This window comes from Ovis aries, chromosome 7, assembly GCF_016772045.2.
Source record: "Ovis aries strain OAR_USU_Benz2616 breed Rambouillet chromosome 7, ARS-UI_Ramb_v3.0, whole genome shotgun sequence".
Classification (NCBI taxonomy): Eukaryota; Metazoa; Chordata; class Mammalia; order Artiodactyla; family Bovidae; genus Ovis; species Ovis aries.
In genome coordinates, this window is record NC_056060.1 from 73,082,358 (window position 1) to 73,108,237 (window position 25,880).

Here is a 25,880-nt window from a genome sequence, read left to right on the forward strand (position 1 = left end):
ATGGGTGAATTTAATTCAGATGACCATTATATCTACTACTGTGGGTAAGAATCCTTTAGAAGAAATGGAGTAGACCTCATAGTCATCAAAAGAGTCTGAAAGTGCAGTACTTGGGTGCAATCTCAAAAATGGCAGAATGATCTCTGTTAGTTTCCAAGGCAAACCATTCACTATCACAGTAATCCAAGTCTATGCCCCACTAATGCCAAAGAAGCTGAAGTTGACTGGTTCCATGAAGACCTACAATACCTTCTAGAACTAACACCCAAACAAGATGTCCTTTTCATCATAGGGGACTGCAATGCAAAAGTAGGAAGTCAAGAGATACTTGGAGTAACAGGCAAATTTGGCCTTGGAGTACAAAATGAAGCGGGGCAAAGGCTAGCAGAGTTTTGCCAAGAGAACGCATTGGTCATAGCAAACACCCTCTTCTAACAACACAAGAGAAGACTCTACACATGGACATCACCAGATGGTCAATACCAAAATCAGATTGATTACATTCTTTGCAGTCAAAGATGGAGAAGCTCTACACAGTCAGCATAAAGAACCTACTATATAGCATAGGGAACTCTTCTCAATACTCTGTAATGGCCTACACGGGAAAAGAGTCTAGAAAACAGTAGATATTATATATATATATGAGATTCACTTTTCTGTACAACAGAAACTAACATAATATTTTAAATCAACTACAAAAATACATATTCTTTGTAAGAAACAAATTCTTTAAAAATAATTAAGTCCAAAGACTAAAAATCAAGTTTAAAAACTGCTATCCAACTACAAAGCTACAGTCATTAAGACAGTATGGTACTGGCACAAAGACAGAAATATAGATCAGTGGGACAAAATAGAAAGCCCAGAGATAATCCACGCACCTATGGACACCTTGTCTTTGACAAAGGTGGCAAAAATATACAATGGAGAAAAGACAATCTCTTTAACAAGTGGTGCTGGGAAAACTGGTCAACCACCTGTAAATGAAACTAGAACACTTTCTAACATCATAAACAAAACTAAACTCAAAATGGATAAAAGATCTAAATGTAAGACCAGAAATTATAAAACTCTTAGAAGAAAACACAGGCAGAATACTCTCTGACATAAATCACAGCACGATCCTCTATGATCCACCTCCCAGAGAATGGAAATAAAAATAAACAAATGGGACCTAATTAAACTTGAAAGATTTTTCACAACAAAGGAAACTGAAAGCAAGGTGAAAAGTCAGTCTTTAGAATGAGGGAAAATAATAGCAAATGAAGCAACTGACAAAGAATTAATCTCTAAAATATACAAGCAGCTCATGCAGCTCAATACCAGAAAAATAAATGTCCCAAATAAAAAATGAGCCAAAGAACTAAACAGACATTTCTCCAAAGGAGATATACAGATGGCTAACAAATACATGAAAAGATGCCCAACATCACTCATTATCGCAGAAATGCAAATCAAAACCACAATTAAATCTCATCTCACTCCAGATAGAATGGCTGCCATCAAAAAGTCTACAAACAATAAATGTTGGAGAGAGAATGGAGAAAAGGGAACCCTCTTACACTGTTGGTGGGAATGCAAACTGGTACAATCACTATGGAGAACAGTGTGGAGATTCCTTAAAAACTGGAAATAGAACTGCCATATGACCCAGCAATCCCACTGCTGGGCATACACAGTGAGGAAACCAGAATTGAAAGAGACACATGTACCCCAGTGTTCTTTGCAGCACTGTTTACAATAGCTAGAACATAGAAGCAATCTAGATATCCACCAGCAGATTGAATGGATAAGGAAGTTGTGGTACATATTCACAATGGAATATTACTCAGCTATAAAAAAAGAATGCATTTGAGTCAGTTCTAATAAGGTAGATGAAACTGGACCCTATTATACAGAGTGAAGTAAGTCAGAAAGAGAAATACCAATACAGTATATTAACACATACATATGGAATTTAGAAAGACAGTAATGACAACCCTATAAGCAAGAGAGCAAAAGAGACACAGATGTAAAGAACAGACTTTTGGACTATGTAGGAGAAGGCGAGGATGGGACAATATGAGAGAATAGCATTGAAACATGTATATTACCCAGAGAAGGCAATGGCACCCCACTCCAGTACTCTTGCCTGGAAAATCCCATGGATGGAGGAGCCTGGTAGGCTGCAGCCCATCGGGTCGCTAAGAGTCAGACACAACTGAGCAACTTCACTTTCACTTTTCACTTTCATGCATTGGAAAAGGAAATGGCAACCCACTCCAGCATTCTTGCCTGGAGAATCCCAGGGACGGAGGAGCCTGGTAGGCTGCTGTCTATGGGGTCACACAGAGTCGGACATGACTGAAGTGACTTAGCAGCAGCAGCAGCAGCATGTATATTACCATATGTAAAATAGATGACCAGTGCATTTTTGATGCATGAAGCAGGGCACTTAAAGCTGATGTTCTGGGACAACCCAGAGGGATGGGGTAGGGAGGGAGATGGGAGGGGGTTTCAGGATGGTGAGACACATGTACACCCATGGCTGATTCATGTCAACATGTGGCAAAAACCACCACAATACTGTAAAGTAATTAACCTCCAAGTAAGATAAATTAATTAATTTTAAAAATTGCTATCCAAATGTTTACCTCTATATTAACTTCTTTATTTCATATGAGCTTTGAATTCTTCTAATCTCAAGGAACTAAAGAGAAAAGTAAGAATCTCAAGGGTTTCATTAGTAAAAAACAATCTTGCTTTATTAAATATTAATATACCCTTGTATAGCTATTGATTTTTTAAAACCCTTTTCTCTCTACCTCACTTAACTTCTCTTAATAATTCCCTGAGTTTTGTAGAACATATTCATATAAGGGAAAAATTAGTAGACTTTCTGAAGACGGGTTTTGGTTCCAGAACTGTTATTCGCCATTTAATATTGAGAGGTCTTGGTAAGTTATGTTGCTTTTATAGGCCCTGGTTTTCTCATTTATTAAATGGGGATATGATCCCTGAAGGATACATAAAATATTGCATTTTAAATAGATTCCTAAACTTCAAGAGCTACAAATGTGTCAGATATTACAACTATTTCAGTTTTAAAGATGACCAGATTGAGGCACAACAGGTTAAGATGGCCACTAAATATAAAAAGTAAATAAGAAATGTTACCTTGGTTTAAATATAGATTCTCTCATTCTTAGTCAATAATTTCTTTTTCATATTACCACAAATACTCTCAGAACATGGCCAAATGGACTTTTTGACATCAAACCAAGTAAAAAAAAAATCTATGTCTATTTATATCTATCTATATCCACATATAGATATAAGGAAAAAGAATCAGAATTTTGAAAAAAAAAAGTCAAGTAAAATATTACAGCTTTCAGAATGCCTAATTCAAAATCTGATTTCAAATCTAAAAGACTCTCAGGTGCAATGAATGGAGAAGGAAAGAACTGAGATAAGTAACCAGGAAGAATGTAAAGGGTATGTCCATCCAAGGACATATTAATATCAACAGGCTTACACAGTTTAATCTTCTCCTCTACATTTTGTTTTGACCTGGAGTTTAGCAGAGTTCTTTACCACTTGCTTTCCTATAAGACATTTATATTACACAAATTGACAGCAAGAGTGAAAGTCAAATTGTCAGGCTTTTAATGTACAAAATGATCTTGCATGGCAAATCAATTCAGTAGCTGGTTACTCAGTTTGTCTATGAAGATCATACTCATAATGTAGAAAGTCTTAAAGAATCACTGATCCCCCTACCTTAAGACCTGCGTTGTCCAAGATGGAGCAGCAGTCATGTTACTTGTAAAGAATGACAAGCTGTCCTCATGCTACGAGTGGTTGTCATCTTAGACAAGGCAATTTTAACCTAAAATCAGTACTGAGTCTTTCAAACAAAAGCAGTATTTCCTCAGAATATTTAACATCATAGGGAATGTTCTAAAGCACCAAGTTGATCAACTCTCTAAATGAGGATGATTTAAAAGATCTATATGATATATAATTTAAAATGGGCTTCACAGGTGGCTCTTGTGGTAAATAATCTGCCTGCCAATGGAGGAAATACAAGAGATGTGGATTCAGTTCCTGGGTTGGAGTAGATCCCCTGGTCAAAGATTCCCTGGAGTATGAAGTGGGAACCCACTCCAGTATTCTTGCCTGGGAAATTCCATGACAGAGGAGGAGCCTGGCAGACTATAGTCCATAGGGCCACAAGAGTTGGACATGACTGAGCGACTAAGCACACAGCACATATAGTTTAAAACTTTTGGAGAACCAATCACATGTATTTTATCCATTTTTATTTAAGCAATCATTGGAAGAGGGTCTTTCATTAGAGCCAGTGGCCAGAGAGATATTTAAGATAAGGACTGCAGGGGACTGAGGACTGGCCAGGGGGAAGGCATTAATCACAGAAGCCCTAAACAAGACAGACAGCCTGGATACTAGTCAGTGCCCTGCTTCTCACGTGCACCAGATATCCTAGTGTAGACCTAAAGTGCCAGAAATCTCTGGGAAGGAGATACTGCACACTTGGAACCATCCACAATTCCCTTACAAAGCAGCCATTTCCCTGGTTACCCTTAGTGTCATAAGAGTCTTCACTCAGAATTTAAAGACTTCATCTTCTCCATCTCTTTTCAGTAGGGAACAAGGGATCACAAAGGCAGTCACAACCCTGGGTAGGCAATTGCCACTTTAGCAATGGCTTTCCACCCATGCTGGGCATGTGAATCACTTGGAGTGAATCTTCCTGATTCAGGGCTAATGTACTAGAAAGTCCACTTGATAAAGCTCTAAAGCAACAACCTCCAACCTGCTTTATCAGTAGTAATAGTTATAATTTAATAACTTGATTGGTTGCAAATATGAGTTAGATAAAGAGTTTTTATATCTTAGATCCATCAGACCTCTACAACACTCCAAAAGATGCTATAGTCAACAGAAGACTGGGTGTTTCTAAGTTCCAAAAAGCTACATGGAGAATAAAGCTTGGGTAGGAAGGATACAGGCAAAACTAGAAGTTTTAGAAGGTAGTAGGGAGATATGAATGCATTAAAGGGAAAAATTATAATTTTTTTTACAACCTGTCTCTACTGCAGATTTTTATGACATAAGCTCCTCTTCAAACAATTCTTAAAATAATCTAACCTCTTTAAACTTTTCTTAGAGATATTATTATGTTCAGTTCAGTTCAGTTGCTCAGTTGTGTCCAACTCTTTGCGACCCCAAGAACTGCAGCATGCCAGGACTCCCTGTCCATCGCCAACTCCCAGAGTCCACCGAAACCCATGTCCATTGAGTCGGTGATGCCATTCGTCCATCTCATCCTCTTTCATCCCCTTCTCTTCCTGCCCTAAATCTTTCCCAGCATCAGGGTCTTTTCAAATGAGTCAGCTCTTTGCATCAAGTGGACAAAGGATTGGAGCTTCAGCTTAAACATCAGTCCTCCCAATGAACACTCAGGACTCATCTCCTTTAGGATGGACTGGTTGGATCTCCTTGCAGTCCAAGGGACTCTCAAGAGTCTTCTCCAACACAACAGTTCAAAAGCATCAATTCTTTGGCATTCAGCTTTCTTTATAGTCCAACTCTCACATTCATACAGGACCACTGGAAAAACCATAGTTTTGACTAGACGGACCTTTGTTGGCAAAGTAATGCCTCTGCTTCTTCATATGCTGTCTAGGTTGGTCATAACTTTTCTTCCAAGGAGTAAGCATCTTTTAATTTCATGGCTGCAGTCACCATCTGCAGTGATTTTGGAGCCCCCCCAAAATGAAGTCTGACACTGTTTCCACTGTTTCCCCATCCATTGCCCATAAAGTGATGGGACCAGATGCCATGATCTTCATTTTCTGAATGTTGAGCTTTAAGCCAACTTTTTCACTCTCCTCTTTCACTTTCATCAAGAGGCTCTTTAGTTACTCTTCACTTTCTGCCATAAAGGTGGTGTCATCTGCATATCTGAGGTGATTGATATTTCTCCCAGCAATCTTGATTCCAGCTTGTGCTTCATCCAGCCCAGTGTTTCTCATGATGTACTCTGCATAGAAGTTAAATAAGCAGGGTGACAATATACAGCCTTGACGTATTCTTTTTCCTATTTGGAACCAGTCTGTTGTTCCATGTCCAGTTCTAACTGTTGCTTCTTGACCTGCATACAGGTTTCTCAAGAGGCAGGTTAGGTGGTCTGGTATTTCCATTTCTTTCAGAATTTTCCACAGTTTATTGTGATCCACACAGTCAATGGCTTTGGCATAGTCAATAAAGCAGAAATAGATGTTTTTCTGGAACTCCCTTGCTTTTTCGATGACCCAGCAGATGTTGGCAATTTGATCGGGGAATATAAATCTGTGTACATGATAGCTATGTTCAATCCTCTTGCAAATAGGATGCACTCCAAATATTGATTCACTCATTTGTCAAACATTATTTGAACAACACATATAAAATGCTAGTAGATGCTATGATTACACTATTCACAATCTTTGACCTCAAGTAGTTTACAATTCTGTGAGAAAAATGGACTAAATGTAAGAAGTATAATAAGAGTACTAAGTACTAAGCTCAAGGAGTTACTTCTTTAAATTACCATGGCTTTGACGTAAAGTACCTCATGCCCAGATGACACAGGTACCATCCGGGGTATAGGTGAAGTTCACTGCAATGGCCCGGTCTGCCACCTATCCTGGAGAGAGAACTTCCCTGAGCTGTATTTTTGATGAGGGACTTTCTCTAATTCATGAGTTGCTCTTTTTAAATGACAGTTCTCTCTTCCTGCATTTCTTTTAATTAATAACCCTGCGGGATGTTTTTCATTAAAAATGAATTTTACCTTTACAATGAAATGTCAAACATGAATAAAATGAGCAACTTTTTCTTGCAGAGAATATTAAAAAAAGAAAGATATTAATTCACCTTTACTTTGACAAATTTGACTGGTGGAATGAGCTTGTTAAAGCAATATATCTCATTCTTCCCATACCAGAGGGCTCTCTATTATGTTTTTTCACAAGCAGATGAATGGATGTAAATAATTTTTTTTTAATCAAGTCCTTCAAAGATGCCAGAATGTTAAGGGCAGGTAAAGCTAAAATTCTTATGGAAACAAAATGTAGTTGCCTCTTCTAAAAGAAGTTCAAATTTGAATCTGCAATTCAAATTTAGCTCGAGGTTCTAAATAAGAGTAAACTTAGCTCTTGGTTTATAGAACTACGAGGTTAATACTAAGCACAGATTAGACAAGTTTTTTTCTATTTTTCCCAGTGCCTCCCGTGTTTCCGATTAGTGAAACACATTTATGTAATAACTATTTCTAAATTCACAGGGTCATAGTTAATAGGACAGTATTTCAATAGATTGCAGAATGCTCGGACAATCAAATTTTATAGATAAAATTCAGCATGAGTTTAGAACCGTTAGCTAAAGCACACATTTTAGATCAAGTTAAATTGGTAATATTAATCTTCACACACACGAAAAAATACAGAGGATGGAAGTGTGTTCATTAACCTACATTAGAGAAATGCAATTCATGGGTTAAAAGGGCCAGGAGCTATGCTTGACATCATAACCCCTGCCTGTTCTCTTAAGGTGTATCATTAGCAAAATCATTTCCTCAAATGTTAGGGACCAGAGCTGTGATTTTAACCCTAATGGAGGTTATGCATGCTGAATACGTGAAGTTGAGATAATACAGTAATACTGAGACTAAAGGTTGACCTTTTCTTCCCATTAGAATTTTAAGAGGGTCTTGCATACCAGTCTGGCACAGACATTTATGAAATGTATCCTTATCAACATCTTCATCACCATCATCATCCCCATCAATACCACTAATCTCCACTAAGACCCTCATGGGATAGTCTCTATGCATTTAACATTTGCAAAAACCCTATGAGGAGGGTACAAGACTCTAAGCCGCATGAGGACAGGAAACTATTCATTTTATTCACTGCTAATATTCCTGATTTACAAAAGTATCTGGGACTTAAGAGGCACCTCTTGCATATTTATTTACTGTTATCTCATTTCATAGATGTACAAACAGACACACTAAGTAGACCAAGATCACACTCTTGAACCCAAAGCTGTCTCTCAAGTTCTCACAAAGACAGATCCTGGAACATACCCTATTAAAGAGCATAGATGTCCTTTGACTATGGGTGTAAACAAAACTGTTTTTATTTCTGAATCGGATGGAAGCTGCGGTCCACTTTCCCCCCCGAGTTTGTTAGGAAAGAAGGAGCCACGTGTTTGAGACACATTTTCCCTTTTTCTCTTTTCATCAAAACAACAACTAAAGATTCATCATAAATTCAGCGCCTACTACTGGCAAAAAAAGAATTCAGGTACCTCTTGGAGAGTCCCCAGTATTACCATTTTCCCTTAATATTTTTGGACAGGTTTTAATCAGTTAAAATATATCTGCTCAGAGTTACCCCATGGCAAGTCTACATTTTTTAGCTTTAATTTCCCAAGGAATGTTTTTAAATTCTCAAAAATGTAATCTTTGCAAATTCCTATTAAAGATGTATTCAAAATGATCCCAGTAGTTATCAGAATTTTAAAAAATATGAAATTGGATATCTCTTTTCCTGCTACTTTACTCTCAGTACTTACTCCCCCATGGGTATCGAGCTCTGCTGCCAGAAAGGGAAGCAGCACACAGTGCTTCAAAGTAATGAACTCTGCAATAGCACTACTCATTCGATCAACGAATGTCAGGGGAGTGCTGGAGCACAAAGAACAGTCGGATGTAGGGGATAATAGACATTTCTGTTTTCAAGAGCTTGACAGTCAATGTATGGGGACAGGGCATCTGTTCAATACATATAGCCCTCCAAAACAGCATACAGTAAACACTGAATAAATGACACAGTGGTGGGTGGTACAAGAGTAAAGAGAAGGAAGAGGTCCTGTGGAGCTGGAGTAGGTGGGAAGGCCCGTGGAGAAGGTGGGGGCAAAGCTGATCCTGGAGAAGGCAGCGGAAGTCATAGGATAGGTGATTGATTGCTTTCATAAAACTGCAATTCAAGTGGCACATATCTTTTTCCTTGTAATATATTCTTTTCCCAAGCTCTCCTGTATTTGTCTAAATCTTGATGATTTCATTGTCCCATATTTTAAAGATGTGATCTCAAATTTTTAGTTTTGAGAAAAAAAGTCTGTTATCATTCAATAAAGGAATACTTTTGCCTTTGTTCTATATTTAAAAGAACTACTTCTTAGCTGTATGAATTGTTATACTTTGCCGTTATTGTAACCCTGGTCATTCTTTTCTTTTTTCTTTTTGGCCACATAGTGCGGCATGCAGAACTTCCCTAGGGATTGAACCTAAGCCCGCTGTAGTGGAAGCACGGAGTCTTAACCACTGGATCACCAGGGAAGTCCACCAGCTTGACTTTATTTTGGTGGTATTAACTGCATTTCTGATATCCTTTCATAGAAATTAATCAGCTGCAATAATTTTTGACAAAGTAGAACACATCTGAGTGTTGAATACTTCCACTGTCTGAAATCTACACTAAAAGTATCAGTTTTCCAATTTGGACATATTTTTCCAAAGAGGATTTGGACAAAATGAGAAAATGCCTGAATGATTTAAAGCTTTATGGCAACAATTATCTATTGGTTTCAACTATTTGGATATTTGACCATGGGAAATGCAGAGGTGCCTTGCTTTCAGAAAAAGAGTGATGTGTTTGCTTTATAAAAGTTCAAAAGCTGGAGATCTAAATCGCTTACATCTTGTTATATAAAGTCAGCTTACCCTTCAATCATCAGATACACTTTCGTATAACTGCATTTGTTGCAAGTCTTTTCTGTTGACAGACTTGCTCTGATTGATGTTCTGCATTTTTAAAGTCTCTCCCTCTGCATTGTTTGAGCTTCATTACTGTTGCCAACCTCCACAGAATTTCTGGTTCATAATTAAAACATCCATCTAAAAGGAGTATGCCAAGTAGAATGGCCTAGCAACATAAAATAGAGATTTTGCAGTTTGGCAAAACTACCAAATTCAAATCTACTTTCATAGTTTTCTCATCAGAGCAAAGGTCCACATTAAGTCCTCTTTTTGCAAGCTCTTTGGAAAAGTCAGCTGCATTAGAATGAAGGTGCTCAAGCCTTGTCAGGTAGTTTTCTTTGCTCTCAATCCATACCCATTCCAAAGAGCCTACAGATAAAGTCCTCCTAGTGTGTGATTTCAGTAACAAGCCACTTGTTACTGATTGCCAGGTGTGAAAATGCTGCTATTAGCAAACCCACAGACAGCCTCATTTTTATGGAGTCATAAATCCAGCAGGCTGGATCTGATGTTTCATGCTCACTTTTTGCTCACATAACAGACCCTTCCCCATGTAATAGCATGCCCTACAATGGCTAAGTAGGTCATTCTACATCCTGGTGTCTGAATTTCCAAGCATTAGGGAACACTATTTTCTTACTCAGAAGGGGCACAACGCATCTTCTCGTCACAGTAAACTGCTTTCAAAGGACCTGTGTTACATATCACCCATTTTACGTGCTGGAATTATGATGCAGTCCACAGCCATATCCAAGGTAGTTGCTAAGGCATCTGCTGAAGGAAGGAAGCAAATTCCTGGACAAAGTCCAATGCCCCATACCACCTCTCTCTGCTGCCTGCAGGGAAAACTGAGTGCATTTTACATGCAGATTTAGCAGTTACAGTTTTTACTCTGTTTCCATTCCATACTGTGAACTTCCTAAGGGATAGCACCTCTGCTGAACTTCTACAGATGACATCACTCCCTAACTGTGGACACAGAATTAACCTCTGTAAAATTAAACGTCAGCTTCTCCAAATGTTGGGTGAATCAAGTATAACCTGATTCAGAAAGAGGCAGAAAATGAAGGATTTTTTCCAGGAGAACCTAGCCTCTCCGGGTCATCTGAGTGTCTCTGGCTATTTAGTAGAATGACTTGATTGGATTCCTTTGGGAAAAGATAACTTGATTGGAATGTCAAAATCTGTGACATGCATCTCCGAGCTGAGGAAAAAAATGGACATTCCAAGACGGCAGATTCTATTCTGGTCAAAACAATCAACTGTTAAGAAGTAAATCTAACCACAGAACAGCTCTCTGTTTTCTCATTTGCAAAATCTATACAATGCTTTAAAATTCTTCTTTGTTTTATAAAAATTGTAATGTTTTATTACAATCTTTGTTTTACTTTCTTGGAAAAAGTCTGAATTCTCAATAAACATCTTGAAACTCCTCTCTGAATAACCAGACCCTTCTCAAAATATTACAAACCTACTTCTCGAAATCAGTGTGAAAGGCTTTTGAATACATGACTTTTGAGCTCTCTATTTCCTCAGGTACAGAAAAGGCTGAGTCAATAGGTTTTACTTGAAAAGTGAAGGAAGAAATCTCTACAATAAAAGCTATATCATCAAGTTCAGGTGTTGTCTTGGGGATTGAGGAGGAAGGAATTCCCACAAAAGAACTCTGCCTAAAAATTCATTAAAATGCAGATCCATAAATAGATCCAGATTTGGTATTTTACATTCAACCACATACATTGACTTCTTTTTCCATAAGAGAGAAAGAAAAAGAAAAGACAATAGGAGAAACTGCATGCATACCAAATTTAAATAAATACCAAAAGGCATTAGGGAATAAAAAATATGTATATTTCAGCCTTAATACTAATAAAAGTCTTTGCTTTTACATTCAAAAGGAGTATTTTTCTTTAAATGAAGATGGCATGATATAGCACCAGGCTTTCTATGGTCCCTTGTCAAATATTAATTTCTGAGAATTAAGAATGGTAGACATATTGGAAATGAACAATCTGGCATCCAGTTATGATGCTTCTAGAAAGGCACTACTGTAAGGCAGAATTCAGCTCTAAAATAAAACAAATGATTGTTTCAAGTGATTGTTGGCTACTTTGAGAATTCCCAAGAAAAATAACTTATAAAATATCTACCTTCTTTTATTATGTTAGTTAAATACTCTTCTGTCTACAACAAGTTTATTCATTTCGTTCTTGTTTACTACTAAAATACACACTGTCTTGCACTCAGAATAAATTCCAGTGTTGCAAAAGGTGGTCAAAGGATCGCATAATCTACTGGCAAGTATGTTGATAAATTATTCAATCTAGCCCCCCTCTGAAACTTGGGAAACTCTGTCCTTAGCTAATGCTTTGGAGGCATTACTGAAGAGCAACGTATCTGTGAACCTATGTCCTGGTGACTAAATGTGGGGAAAGTTTCTTTTCAGTCTGGAAGCAGACCAACATAGAGCTCTAAATAGAAGCAGCTTAAAGGCTCAGAGGACTACATAATTAGGTTTCTGCTTCATCTAAATGCGCATGACAAACGTCTGGAATTGCTGAAAGTCAGATCCTTTTTACCAACATTAGTGAAATGAGAGCTATCTTGGAGTTGGGAAACCAAGGCTGGGGCCTCAGGACCGCTATCAGCTCTGTGGCCCCAAGCAAGTCATCTCATCTCTCTTTGTTCACTTCCCTATAGTGTTGATATGAAGCTAAAATGAGATAACGCCTGTGGTGTGCAAACTACATCAGTTTAGAGGTGAAAGTTCTACAAACCATAGCGTGTAAGCAGAGCAATTGCAAGCAGGGCCAGTAGTTCACAGTGAATTTGCAATCCTGATATTCAATTGAGGTCATGAGAGTTATAACACCACTCTACTCAGATTCAAGTGTGGTGTGCAGATTCTTCAAAGGAAACTGCAAAATTTAAAAAAAAAAAAAAAAGTTTGCTCTTGGAAGTTATTTAGAATGAGATTAAGGCACTGTCCTGGTAAACATAGCCCCTGGCATCAGGTGATCTTAATTCATTCAACAGTGGTGATAAAATTGCTTTACTATCCTGAGAACACTAGCATTATACAGAATCTACAGACATAAATGGTTAGAAACTGCAGCTGGAAGTTAACTGTAATTGTGATTTAACACTAATTAGTAACAGTCATTTTCATAATCCTATTTCATAAGGCTCTTTGCCAAAGTTGTCAAGGGTATCATTTGTTTCTCAGAATGACCAAGATTATTCTGTGCTGGGCAGCATGACTGATTCATATTTCACTCCTTCAATTAGCAAGCACTACAGGTACTATTCTGGTCACTGGCAATAAAGAGATTACAGAAAATATCTTCTTTAGGAAGCTTGTTTTTCTGTTGAAAAAACAAAAATGTAGATAGGAAACCAAAATATCACAATCAATGCTGTGAGAGAAGTAAACATAGGTACTATATAGAATACTTCAGAGTTTTATATATCTTTTGCTTCAACTGTGGACAATGTTTTCTTAATGTCTTTTTCATGGGATTAAGAAATATGGATTTGTGAAATGAATGTGCTCCCATATTTTATCTAGCAGATATGGGCAGGAAGGGGGCAAAGAAGGTAGTGAAGCTGCAATTTCCATTATCACATTTCTAAACTATTTCTTCAAAGATGCCAGTCTTGACTATTAAAATAAGTGGGGGCCACAAACATGTACACCAATAAAATACTTTAGACTTGTTTGATGTCCAATTTCAGAATGTTTTCCATCCACAAAAGGTAACTGCTGTAGAGATGCTTCATTGCTCACAGAAAATAGGGCATTCTGTGCCACTGGATTTCCCATTTTAAGAATGCTGTCTGGAAAGAAACACCATTACTTAGTTCTGAGCCTATGATAATGCAAGAGTGAGTCTAAACCACTATTTCTTAGCACTGACACATTAAAATACAGAATTGGTACTGTGCTTATCCATGAAATTGCCAGTTGGCTTCAACTGCCCTCTACTTAAAAACAATGCCATCTGTGGAGGATTCTGGCTTTATGGGGAAAAGAACACTACATGTACCTATACCTCTATTTCTGTTTTTCCAACTGAGCATTTGTGTTGATCATTCTTGGAAATTTTTCTAAATTTAAATGAGAATCCTTTCTCATATTCCTGTATTCAAAGTGCAAGAACATTTATCAGGTATCGATAATTATGCACTTCCCAGGAGGGGAAAAAAAAAACAAAACAATGCTGAATATTGATACTGCTGAACATCCCCAGCAATACAGACCTATTTCAGCTGTAACTTTTGATTTTAGAATATTTCTAAAAATTACTCCTTCACATTTAATTAAAAAAAATAGGATTGTTATGGACTGAATTTTTCTTACCTGCCTTCCCAATTCACATATTGAAACCCTAACACCTAATGTGACTATACTTAAAGGTGGGATCTCTAAGGAAGCAATAAAGGTTAAAAGAGGTCATAAGAGTAGGCCACTGCTCTGGGGAATTTTCTTTTTGCTTTTTTTATTGTGGTAAAAGTTACATAGCATAAAATATACTATTTTAACTATATAAGACCCAGATAATCACGATGATGTGATCACTAATATAGAGCCAGACATCTTGGAAAGTGAAGTCAAGTGGGCCTTAGAAAGCATCACTACGAACAAAGTTAGTGGAGGTGATGGAATTCCAGTTGAGCTGTTTCAAATCCTGAAAGATGATGCTGTGAAAGTGCTGCACTCAATATGCCAGCAAGTTTGGAAAACTCAGCAGTGGCCACAGGACTGGAAAAGGTCAGTTTTCATTCCAATTCCAAAGAAAGGCAATGCCAAAGAATGCTCAAACTACCACACAATTGCACTCATCTCACATGCTAGTAAAGTAATGCTCAAAATTCTCCAAGCTAGGCTTCAGCAAAACGTTTACCATGAACTCCCTGATGTTCAAGCTGGTTTTAGAAAAGGCAGAGGAACCAGAGATCAAATTGCCAACATCTGCTGGATCATCAAAAAAAGCAAGAGAGTTCCAGAAAAACATCTATTTCTGCTTTATTGACTATGCCAAAGCCTTTGACTGTGTGGATCACAATCAACTGTGGAAAATTCTGAAAGAGATGGGAATACCAGACCACCTAACCTGCCTCTTGAGAAATCTGTATGCAGATCAGGAAGTAACAGTTAGAACTGGACATGGAACAACAGACTGGTTCCAAATAGGAAAAGGAGTACGTCAAGGCTGCATATTGTCACCCTGCTTATTTAACTTATATGCAGAGTACATCATGAGAAACGCTGGACTGGAAGAAGCACAACCTGGAATCAAGATTGCCGGGAGAAATATCAATCACCTCAGATATGCAGATGACACCACCCTTATGGCAGAAAGTGAAGAGGAGCTAAAGAGCCTCTTGATGAAAGTGAAAGAGGAGAGTGAAAAAGTTGGCTTAAAGCTCAACATTCAGAAAACGAAGATCATGGCATCTGGTTCCATCACTTCATGGGAAATACATGGGGAAACAGTAGAAACATTGTCAGATTTTATTTTTTTGGTCTCCAAAATCACTGAAGATGGTGATTGCAGACATGAAATTAAAAGACGCTTACTCCTTGGAAAAAAAGTTATGACCAACCTAGACAGTATATTCAAAAGCAGAGACATTACTTTGCCGACTAAGGTCCGTCTAGTCAAGGCTATGGTTTTCCTGTGGTCATGTATGGATGTGAGAGTTGGCCTGTGAAGAAGGCTGAGTGCTGAAGATTTGATGCGTTTGAACTGTGGTGTTGGAGAAGACTCTTGAGAGTCCCTTGGACTGCAAGGAGATCCAATCAGTCCATTCTGAAGGAGATCAGCCCTGGGATTTCTTTGGAAGGAATGATGCTAAAGCTGAAGCTCCAGTACTTTGGACACCTCATGTCAAGAGTTGACTCATTGGAAAAGACTCTGATGCTGGGAGGGATTGGGGGCAGGAGGAGAAGGGGACGACCCAGGATGAGATGGCTGGATGGCATCACGGACTCAATGGACGTGAGTCTGAGTGAACTCCAGGAGATGGTGATGGACAGGAAGGCCTGGCGTGCTGCGATTTACGGGGTCGCAAAGAGTCAGACACAACTGAGTGACTGAACTGAACTGAACCATATTTAACTGTACAGTTCAGTGGCACTAAGTACATTCACATTATTGTGGAACCCTTCCCATCATCAATCTCCTGAATTTTTCCCCTTCCTAAACTAGAACTCTGTCCCCATTAAACACTAACTCCCCACTCACCCTCTCCATCACACTTCCCCTTTTCCCATCAACCCCTGGCATCTAAAAATGTACTTTCTAACTCTATGAACTTGACGATACTAGGTACCTCATATAAACGAAATCAAACAATATTTTCTGCTTCATACATCATGCATATATATACACTGTATAAAGTGGAAGTTGTTCAGTCATGTCCAACTCTTTCCGACCCCATGGACTATACAGTCCATGGAATTCTCTAGGCCAGAATACTGGAGTGGGTAGCCTTTCCCTTCTCCAGGGGATCTTCCCAAGCCAGGGATCGTATTGCAGGTGGAGTCTTTACCAGCTGAGCCACCAGGGAAGCCCATATGCAATACACAGCAGTGTGTATACATCAATCCCAATTTCTCATTCCATCCCAACACCCACCACTTCACCACTCCACCGGGTGTCCATATGTTTCCTTTATGTCTGTGTCTATAATTTTTATAAAAAGAGACATCAGAGAGTCCACTGTCTCTTTCCCCACACTCAAACATAGAGTACTGGCCGGCCATGTGAGGACACAGCAAGAGGGGAGCCATCTGTGACCCAAGAGAGTTCCCACCAGACACCAACCCTGCCAGCACCTTGATCTTGGACTTGTAGCCTCCAGATCTTGTGAGAAAATAAATTTCTGTTTAACCACCCAGTCTGTGTTATTTCGTTATGGCTTTCTGAGCAGACTAATACAAGGGTTAAAAAAATATCACTGAGGTGTTTCAGATTACCCTGTCTTGAACTAAAGGTACAGAAATGTATGGTAAAAAGCAGTATCAACCAGAAGCAAGAGGAGTCTCTGAGGCAACATGGAGGCATTTCTTTGCAACTACAACTAACAGGCAAGCATCTGTTTGGCATCATTTTTTATCAATATCCAATGGGCTCCCCTCCATGAACAAGCCTCTAAGGGTCCTCTCTCTAATTCCGCCAGCAATGAGTTGTGACAACACTTGTGAAGTGTTGCCACCAGGGATGCTCATTATGGACTCAGTGTCCAGGGATTTTACTGGAGTTTAGCCAATAGGTATCCTCTGTCTGGCACATACTAAAATTCCACACTCCTTGAAGGAAAGCAGATGTCCAGCATGAACCATATTGTTTGAACAAACAGTAGGCATAGTGAGCTACTCTTACCTGTCAAAGTATTAGAAACCATCTTAAAATTCAAGTTCTCAAATGCCAGCCAAGGGCCCACTTTAGAAACAGGACTTTCGAAGTCTAGCAGTCATGCCTGCTGGGTTAACTCTATACACAAACAGTAAATATCAGTGTATAACAGGAGGCAGAATGAGCAGAAGTATGATGGTTACTTTTATTTTATTTTTTTAATATAAACTTATTTATTTTAATTGGAAGCGAATTACTTTACAATATTGTATTGGTTTTGCCATAGATCAACATGAATCTGCCATGGTTGTACACGTGTTCCCCATCCTGAACCCTCCTCCCTGATGGTTACTTTTAAAGTCTGATTAGAATTCTTTAAAACTTAGATATCACCTTCACTGGTTTTGCTGTGTGCCTTCTGGGCCTATAACTGAGTGCCAGTCCTCAAATTAATAAAAGAATTTAGTCATTTCAGGAAATGGTATCTTAGATTGGTAAAGGAAATAATCTATGAATAAAGTCAGAAAGTATGGCAACCTTCCTCTGCTGCTTTCCTATGCCTTTTCTGAATATGTTTAAATTTATTGGAAACTATAGAATTGCCTTATTATTACTGAAAACTATATACCAATCAGTTCTTTTGCTCAACTTAGCCCAGTTTCTGACTCTCATATTGGGGGTGGGGAGGGGAGTGGAGTGGGGGTGCTGTCTTAATCTCCAGAAGTCTGGTAAAGCCTGTGAAATAGGCCTCATTCCAGAAGAGTTGCTTTAACAACTCTTAAAAGAACAAAACAAAACAAAATACATAGTGTTGCAAAGGAAATATAATGAAATTCAATTATCAAAATATTAAAAGCAATTTAGAAAACAATAATCTATGTGCCTTTTTATTAACACAATAACACATCTAGCAGCAGGTCTAATAACCATCATAATTATGAAGCACTGATTAGCATAAACATTTCAGGATGTCTTCAACAAAAATAATGTGCTATGAAAACATAATCTCTTTTGGTACCACTAATAAAACCATAGTTTGGTATCAACATTCATAATTGAGAGAAAAGCTAAATTCCACTTAGAAATTAATAATGTAATAATTTTTCTCATCCAAATTTACAAGATCCAGGTAAAAAAATCAGGTTTCTAGTATCATAAGATCAGGGTTCATGAAATCATTCCATTCAGTTCACAAATTGTTGACCAAGGGCAGGTAGACCTGTTTTGTTTCACTGGGATTCCAAGGCAAATACAATCAAAATAAGTAGCAGCTTCCCTTCCACATTTGGAATGAGTTCTCTGGTTTTCACAGACACATAGTTTTAACTCATGTGTGTTGTCTACCTGACTCCTACAGCCACCTCTTTTTTTGCTTTGTTTGTTTGGATTTTGTTTTCATCTGCATCCACCTCTTATATGGCTGTGCGGGCACCAGAGCACCTAGAGGAGCTATTCCACATACAAGGTCCAGAGGGGTGGCGGTGAGGAGATATCCCTCGTCCAAGGTAAGGAGCAGTGGCTGCGCTTTGCTGGAGCAGCCGTGAAGAGATACCCCAGGTCCAAGGTAAGAGAAACCCAAGTAAGACGGTAGGTGTTGCAAGAGGGCATCAGAGGGCAGACACACTGAAACCATAATCACAGAAAACTAGTCAATCTAATCACACTAGGACCACAGCCTTGTCTAACTCAATGAAACTAAGGCATGCCCTGTGGGGCATGGTGGAGAGGTCTGACAGAATGTGGTCCACTGGAGAAGAGAATGGCAAACCTCTGCAGTATTCTTGCCTTGAGAACTCCATTAACAGTATGAAAATGCAAAATGATAGGATACTGAAAGAGGAACTCCCCAGGTCAGTAGGTGCCCAATATGCTACTGGAGATCAGTGGAGAAATAACTCCAGAAAGAATGAAGGGATGAAGCCAAAGCAAAAACAATACCCAGTTGTGGATATGACTGGTGATAGAAGCAAGGTCCAATGCTGTAAAGAGCAATATTGCATAGGAACCTGGAATGTCAGGTCCATGAATCAAGGCAAATTGGAAGTGGTCAAACAGGAGATGGCAAGAGTGAACGTCAACATTCTAGGAATCAGTGAACTACAATGGACTGGAATGGGTGAATTTAACTCAGATGACCATTATATCTACTACTGCAGGCAGGAATCCCTTAGAAGAAATGGAGCAGCCATCATGGTCAGCGAAAGAGTCTGAAATGCAGTACTTGGATGCAATCTCAAAACGACAGAATGATCTCAGTTCGTTTCCAAGGCAAACCATTCAACATCACAGTAATGCAAGTGTATGCCCCAACCAGTAATGCTGAAGAAGCTGAAGTTGAACGGTTCTATGAAGACATACTGAGCGCCAAAGAATTGATGCTTTTGAACTATGGTGTTGGAGAAGACTCTTGAGAGTCCCTTGGACTGCAAGGAGATCCAACCAGTCCATTCTGAAGGAGATCAGCCCTGGGATTTCTTTGGAAGGAATGATACTAAAGCTGAAACTCCAGTACTTTGGCCACCTCATGTGAAGAGTTGACTTATTGGAAAAGACTTTCATGCTGGGAGGGATTGGGGGCAGGAGGAGAAGGGGCCGGCAGAGGATGAGATGGCTGGATGGCATCACTGACTCGATGGACGTGAGTCTGAGTGAACTCCGGGAGTTGGTCATGGACAGGGAGGCCTGGTGTGCTGCAATTCATGGGGTCACAAAGAGTCGGACATGACTGAGTGACTGAACTGAACAGAACTGATGAAGACCTACAAGACATATAAAACTAACACCCAAAAAAGATGTCCTTTTCATTATAGGGGACTGGAATGCAAAAGTAGGGAGTCAAGAAACACCTGGAGTAACAGGCAAATTTGGCCTTGGATATGGAAAGAAGCAGGGAAAAGACTAATACAGTTTTGCCATGAAAATGCACTGGTCATAGCAAACACCCACTTCTAACAACACAAGATAAGACTCTACACAAGGACATCACCAGATGGTCAACACCGAAATCAGATTGATTATATTCTTTGCAGCCAAAGATGGAGAAGCTCTATACAGTCAGCAAAAACAAGACCAGGAGCTGACTGTGGCTCAGATCATGAACTCCGTATTACCAAATTCAGACTGAAACTGAAGAAAGTAAGGAAAACCACTAGACCATTCAGGTATGACCTAAATCAAATACCTTATGATTATACAGTGGAAGTGAGAAACAGATTTAAGGGACTAGATCTGATAGATAGAGTGCCTGATGAACTATGGATGGAGATTCGTGACATTGTACAGGAGACAGGGATCAAGACCATCCCCATGGAAAAGAAATGCAAAAAAGCAAAATGGCTGTCTGAGGAGGCCTTACAAATAGCTGTGAAAAGAAGAGAAGTAAAAAGCAAAGGAGAAAAGGAAAGATATAAGCATCTGAATGCAGAGTCCCAAAGAATAGCAAGAAGAGATAAGAAAGCCTTCCTCAGTGATCAATGCAAAGAAATAAAGGAAAACAACAGAATGGGAAAGACTAGAGATCTCCTCAAGAAAATTAGAGATACCAAGGGAACATTTCATGCAAAGATGGGCTCAATAAAGGACAGAAATGGTCTGGACCTAACAGAAGCAGAAGATATTAAGAAGAGGTGGGAAGAATACATGGAAGAACTGTGCAAAAAAGATCTTCATGACCCAGATAATCATGATGGTGTGATCACTCACCTAGAGCCAGATATCCTGGAATGTGAAGTCAAGTGGGCCTTAGAAAACATCTCTACGAACAAAGCTAGTGGAGGTGATGGAATTCCAGTGGAGCTATTTCAAATCTTGAAAGATGATGCTGTGAAAGTGCTGCACTCAATATGCCAGCAAATTTGGAAAACTCAGCAGTGGCCACACAACTGGAAAAGGTCAGTTTTCATTCCAATCCCAAAGAAAGGCAATGCCAAAGAATGCTCAAACTACCACACAATTGCACTCATCTCACATGCTAGTAAAGTAATGCTCAAAATTCTCCAAACCAGGCTTCAGCAATACATGAATCATGAACTTCCAGATGTTCAAACTGGTTTTAGAAAAGGCAGAGGAACCAGAGATCAAATTGCCAACATCTGCTGGATCATGGAAAAAGCAAGAGAGTTCCAGAAAAACATCTATTTCTGCCTTATTGATTATGCCAAAGCCTTTGACTGTGTGGATCACAATAAACTGTGGAGAATTCTTCAACGGATGGGAATACCAGACCACCTGATCTGCCTCTTGAGAAACCTATATGCAGGTCAGGAAGTAACAGTTAGAACTGGACATGGAACAACAGACTGGTTCCGAAGAGGGAAAGGAGTACGCCAAAGCTGTATATTGTCACCCTGCTTATTTAACTTCTATGCAGAGTACATCATGAGAAATGCTGGAAGAACCACAAGGTGGAATCAAGATTGCCGGGAGAAATATCAATCACCTCAGATATGCTGATGACACCACCCTTATGGCAGAAAGTGAAGAAGAACTAAAGAGCCTCTTGATGAAAGTGAAAAGGAGAGTGAAAAAGTTGGCTTAAAGCTCAACATTCAGAAAACAAAGATCATGGCATCTGGTCCCATCACTTCATAAGAAATAGATGGGGAAACAGTAGAAACATTGTCAGACCTTATTTTTTTGGTCTCCAAGATCACTGCAGATGGTGACTGCAGCCATGAAATTAAAAAACGCTTACTCCTTGGAAGGAAAGTTATGATCAACCTAGATAGCATATTGAAAAGCAGAGACATTAGTTTGCCAACAAAGGTCCGACTAGTCAAGGCTATAGTTTTTCCAATGGTCATGTATGGATGTGAGAGTTGGACTGTGAAGAAAGCTGAGCGCCAAATAATTGATGTTTTGGTTGATGTGTTGGTTATTTATGAAAATACTTTTATCTGAGAACAAAGTGACACTGATGAGAAATACACCTGACCCGATATTCAAGTTATTGACACCATTCATCAATTACAGAAGGTCAGGGAATATTTTTTGAAAACAAGCAAACAAAAATCCTGACACATATTATAACAAGGAACAGGTTATTAAGGGAAGAAGTCATTTGATTTAACTCACACACTGGCACCTACAGAGGCAGGTGTACAATTCCTGGGTCCCATTAAAAAATAGCACAAGTTTTCTGCTCTACTTCTATGCCTGTCAGAGATAGACATGCTGCTACACACACTTGGCTCTCATAACCTGTGTGTGTGTGTGTGTGTGCCCAGACACATGTGATATGCATGTGCTCAGATGTTTGAAAGGAAAAAAAGATGATAGAGTTCTGTGATGAACACATTTTGAAGAACTAAAGTTTATTTTGTCTTCATTACCCCTCTTTGAGGGATGCAATCATTTACATTGCAAGTATATCACTTGGTTATTTAATACTAATCCCTCCCATGTGTTTTGAAGGGAAAACAACTGCCCTTTTTCCCCACAAGAATATTATAAACATCAGATGAGATAATGTATAAACAACAATACTTAGAAGAGGGCAGTGACAAATAATATCTGCCCTGAGGACTGTAAGGACAGATCCAGGTTATGGTAAGTTTGTAGTATGTGGGAAGATTTCAAAACTGGCAAACTGTATATTCGGAAGATTTAATTAGATATGAGTTTCAAATATCCACCAGGCAGCCTTGTAGAAGAGGAATTTGTCACTGGAAAAGGTAGAGCACAGAGTGAAGAGACGTATTTCTGTGTAATAACAGACAGGACTCCGATCTCCCCAATGAAGGAGCAGGTGCTCTGTTTAGTTCATATTTGGCACCAGTCTCCCAGGTTTATCATTACTTTAAATCCCAATTACTTGTACAAAGAGATGTTTCACATATTTGCATTTCACATAACATTCACACTCGCCTGTCAGCTCCTTGAGCGTAAAGACTGTGTTATTCAGGCCTCATGTTCTCTATAGCTCTTTACATTTTGTCTTTCAGGTTGTGGATGCTCAATAACTATTTGTTAACAAAATATAAACTGAAACCGCTTTTCAAATATAAATCAAGTGTTGTGACACTAGTATGAATAGGACTCCTGCAGTCTTATCCCCTCTTAGAACCCTGAGTAGAGAATTGTATTGATTTGCTTATGCTCATTTCTATGTTGATGCAGTATAGATGTTAATTTGCCACTTGGATTGATTTTTTTTCTCTATGTTAACTAGCAGGAAGGTTCTATTTAAGGGGTTGGTGGAAGGGAAGGCTTGTTATTTCATAATACTTCACTGCAGACAGGCAATCATCTTAGATGAAATTCCTTAAGTGCAGTTATCCAAACGTCTATTTCAGTCTTGGCAATAAAAGAGCCCTCACCAATGTCCAATGACCTATAAATCAGAGCTAGAAGAATTCTTTATGCAAATTAAATTTGTGCCACACTCATCAATAAAAAAGAAAACAGCAAGAAGATTAAATTTGCAGCAGCCACACAAAGTAAAGGATTCCTGTATCTATTTGTAGGATATGTCAGTATGGCTTGTTATTTTTTGAGATAGTGTACTTTGAAAGAATTAATGGGAAATGAGCTTTATGAATTGATTATTAAATGAGAGGGAGGGCGTAAAGAGAGTTAGGAATATAAAGTAGGCAACCAGTTTGATTAAACTTAGAAGCTTTAAAAGACTCACATAATAAAGTAAGAGACACTGATATTAATTTTACAGCAGTATTATAAACCCCAGGAATTAACTAATTATATTATAGAACAGTTTGTTCCTCCTCAGGTCCATTTTTCATTTTACATTTAAATAATAGATATTCAAACCTTTATCCATGTATTCAGGGTTTTTATCACTCCTTTAAAAAGTAAGCAAAATAAAAAGAAAGGGGGAAAATTATGTCACTTTACATTGATGGGAATGTACTACTACAAAATAAAATCACTATACCACTCTTTAACTAATAGAATATAACGTATTAACCCGCTAGAGGCTAGTAAGTGGAAATGGATCCAGACAACTTACCCGTTTTCTTAGATTGCAAGTAAGAGTGAGATTCCTTGAGAACGAGTTTGCAAAAGCTGTATAAAAGTCCAGGACTTTAAGCAAGGCTTCTCGCTTGATGATGTGGAGGTCACAGTATGTCAGCGCTCGGACATTGGCACATGCGTGAGCAAGGGTAGTTTCCTTCCAGAAGATGTCTCCAAACACATCTCCTTTCCCTGGAAAATAGTTAAGATTCATACATTCAAGTATCTACACTATTTTTTTTTTATCCTAGTCATGTTCTTTTTTCGAATTCAGTTTCATATGTTACTGATCATTGAACGTAATTTAAAGTCTAAGTATGCAACACCACATATGCACATATAACAATGCACAACACTTTCATATAATATGTAAAGTAACATCATCCTAAATTCAGTCTTTGATGGAAATCTAGAGTGACATGAATAAACGAAATCCAACAGAGAAGCCAAGAACCTCATTTTAAGAAATAGTTTTATTACCTTCTGCCACCTTAACTTTTCCCATTCTGACTAAAAGGAGCAAAGGTGACTTCTCAGTTTCATCTTTTCTTCTGCTCCTTCTGGTAGAAATGACAGTAAAATGCAATATGCAAGAACCTCCTGTTATAGCTTTATAAATCTGGAACTGACTCGACATATATTAAACATAAATTATTCAGCACCTAGGGCTTGTGCTGGAGGCAAACAAAAGCTCACCAAAACTGATTCTCCAAGGATGCCTTTCCCTCTTCACAGAACTAAACCTCATGCACAGCTTCAGAGCCCCTGGAGAGAGCTCTAGTTCACAATTACAGAACCAAATAAATTAAGCTGGGTAAGACACAGAGGCCCAGATTTGCTATGCCATAAACAGTTCCATAAAGAGTGCTGTACTGTAGTCAAATGTGGATGTTAAAATAATAGAACACAGAAATCAACTATTTACTTCAGAGCAACACCCACTGGTGAGCTGAAATCAACAGTTCACCATCCTGAGTCAAGAGTACTTAGTTGCCCAAACACAGGGAAATGAGGAAGCTTCAGAGTAAGTGCTAAAAGGTTTTTCTGCTGAGGCACTTCCATACGTGCCCCTGGCTTGTGAAGGGCCATCAACTGTGTTCTCCATTCTTCTGCAGGAAAGAGAAGGTTTTAAAGTGAAAAAGATGGGGAATATATCCAGGAGGGAAAAAAATATCTTTCTACAGTCACTCTTTCAAAGATTTATTTTTTATGTACTCTAACCACAGAGATAAGTGAAGATTAAAGTGAAGATTAAAACGCTCTCATCATGAAGATTAAAGTCAGAACTGACAGGAACTAAGGAAGAAGAAAGATGCCTTATAACACGTCAGGCATCAGACCAACAGAGAAAAGATAGCATGCAACCAGATAAATGAGAGAAAAAGAGAGAGAGAGAAAAAGAGACAGAAAGAGAGGCTGAGGTTAAGTGAGATTATGGATTCTTTGCCTACCCCACACAGAAAGTTTGGAAATCCTTATAGAACCAAGAGCCACTCTGGGATGGAGAGAGAAAACACATATATCACTGAGGGGGTAGTTAAAACCACTATGTGATCAAATGATCATCATAAAACAACCATGATAGATACTTAATAAATATTGAGCAATCTCATTTGTTTCCAGATTCTCCCAACATTTCCTTTTTAGTTAGCGATGATGACCTTTTAAGCTGCTGATGAACAGCTTAACTGTATGACAGTCACATATTTGTTCAAGGAAGGATTAGGGACCTGAGA

General features: G+C 38.6%; 1 protein-coding gene across 1 annotated transcript in view; it reads right to left on the reverse strand.

Annotated features, from left to right (window-relative positions):
* Window positions 1-25,880, reverse strand: part of KCNH5 (potassium voltage-gated channel subfamily H member 5) — a 401,757-nt gene that overhangs the window by 64,126 nt on the left and 311,751 nt on the right. Inside the window, exon 10 of the mRNA XM_004010706.6 lies at window positions 24,140-24,336. Coding sequence (XP_004010755.2) covers window positions 24,140-24,336 — 197 coding nt within the window. The remainder of the gene's footprint in view (window positions 1-24,139; window positions 24,337-25,880) is intronic.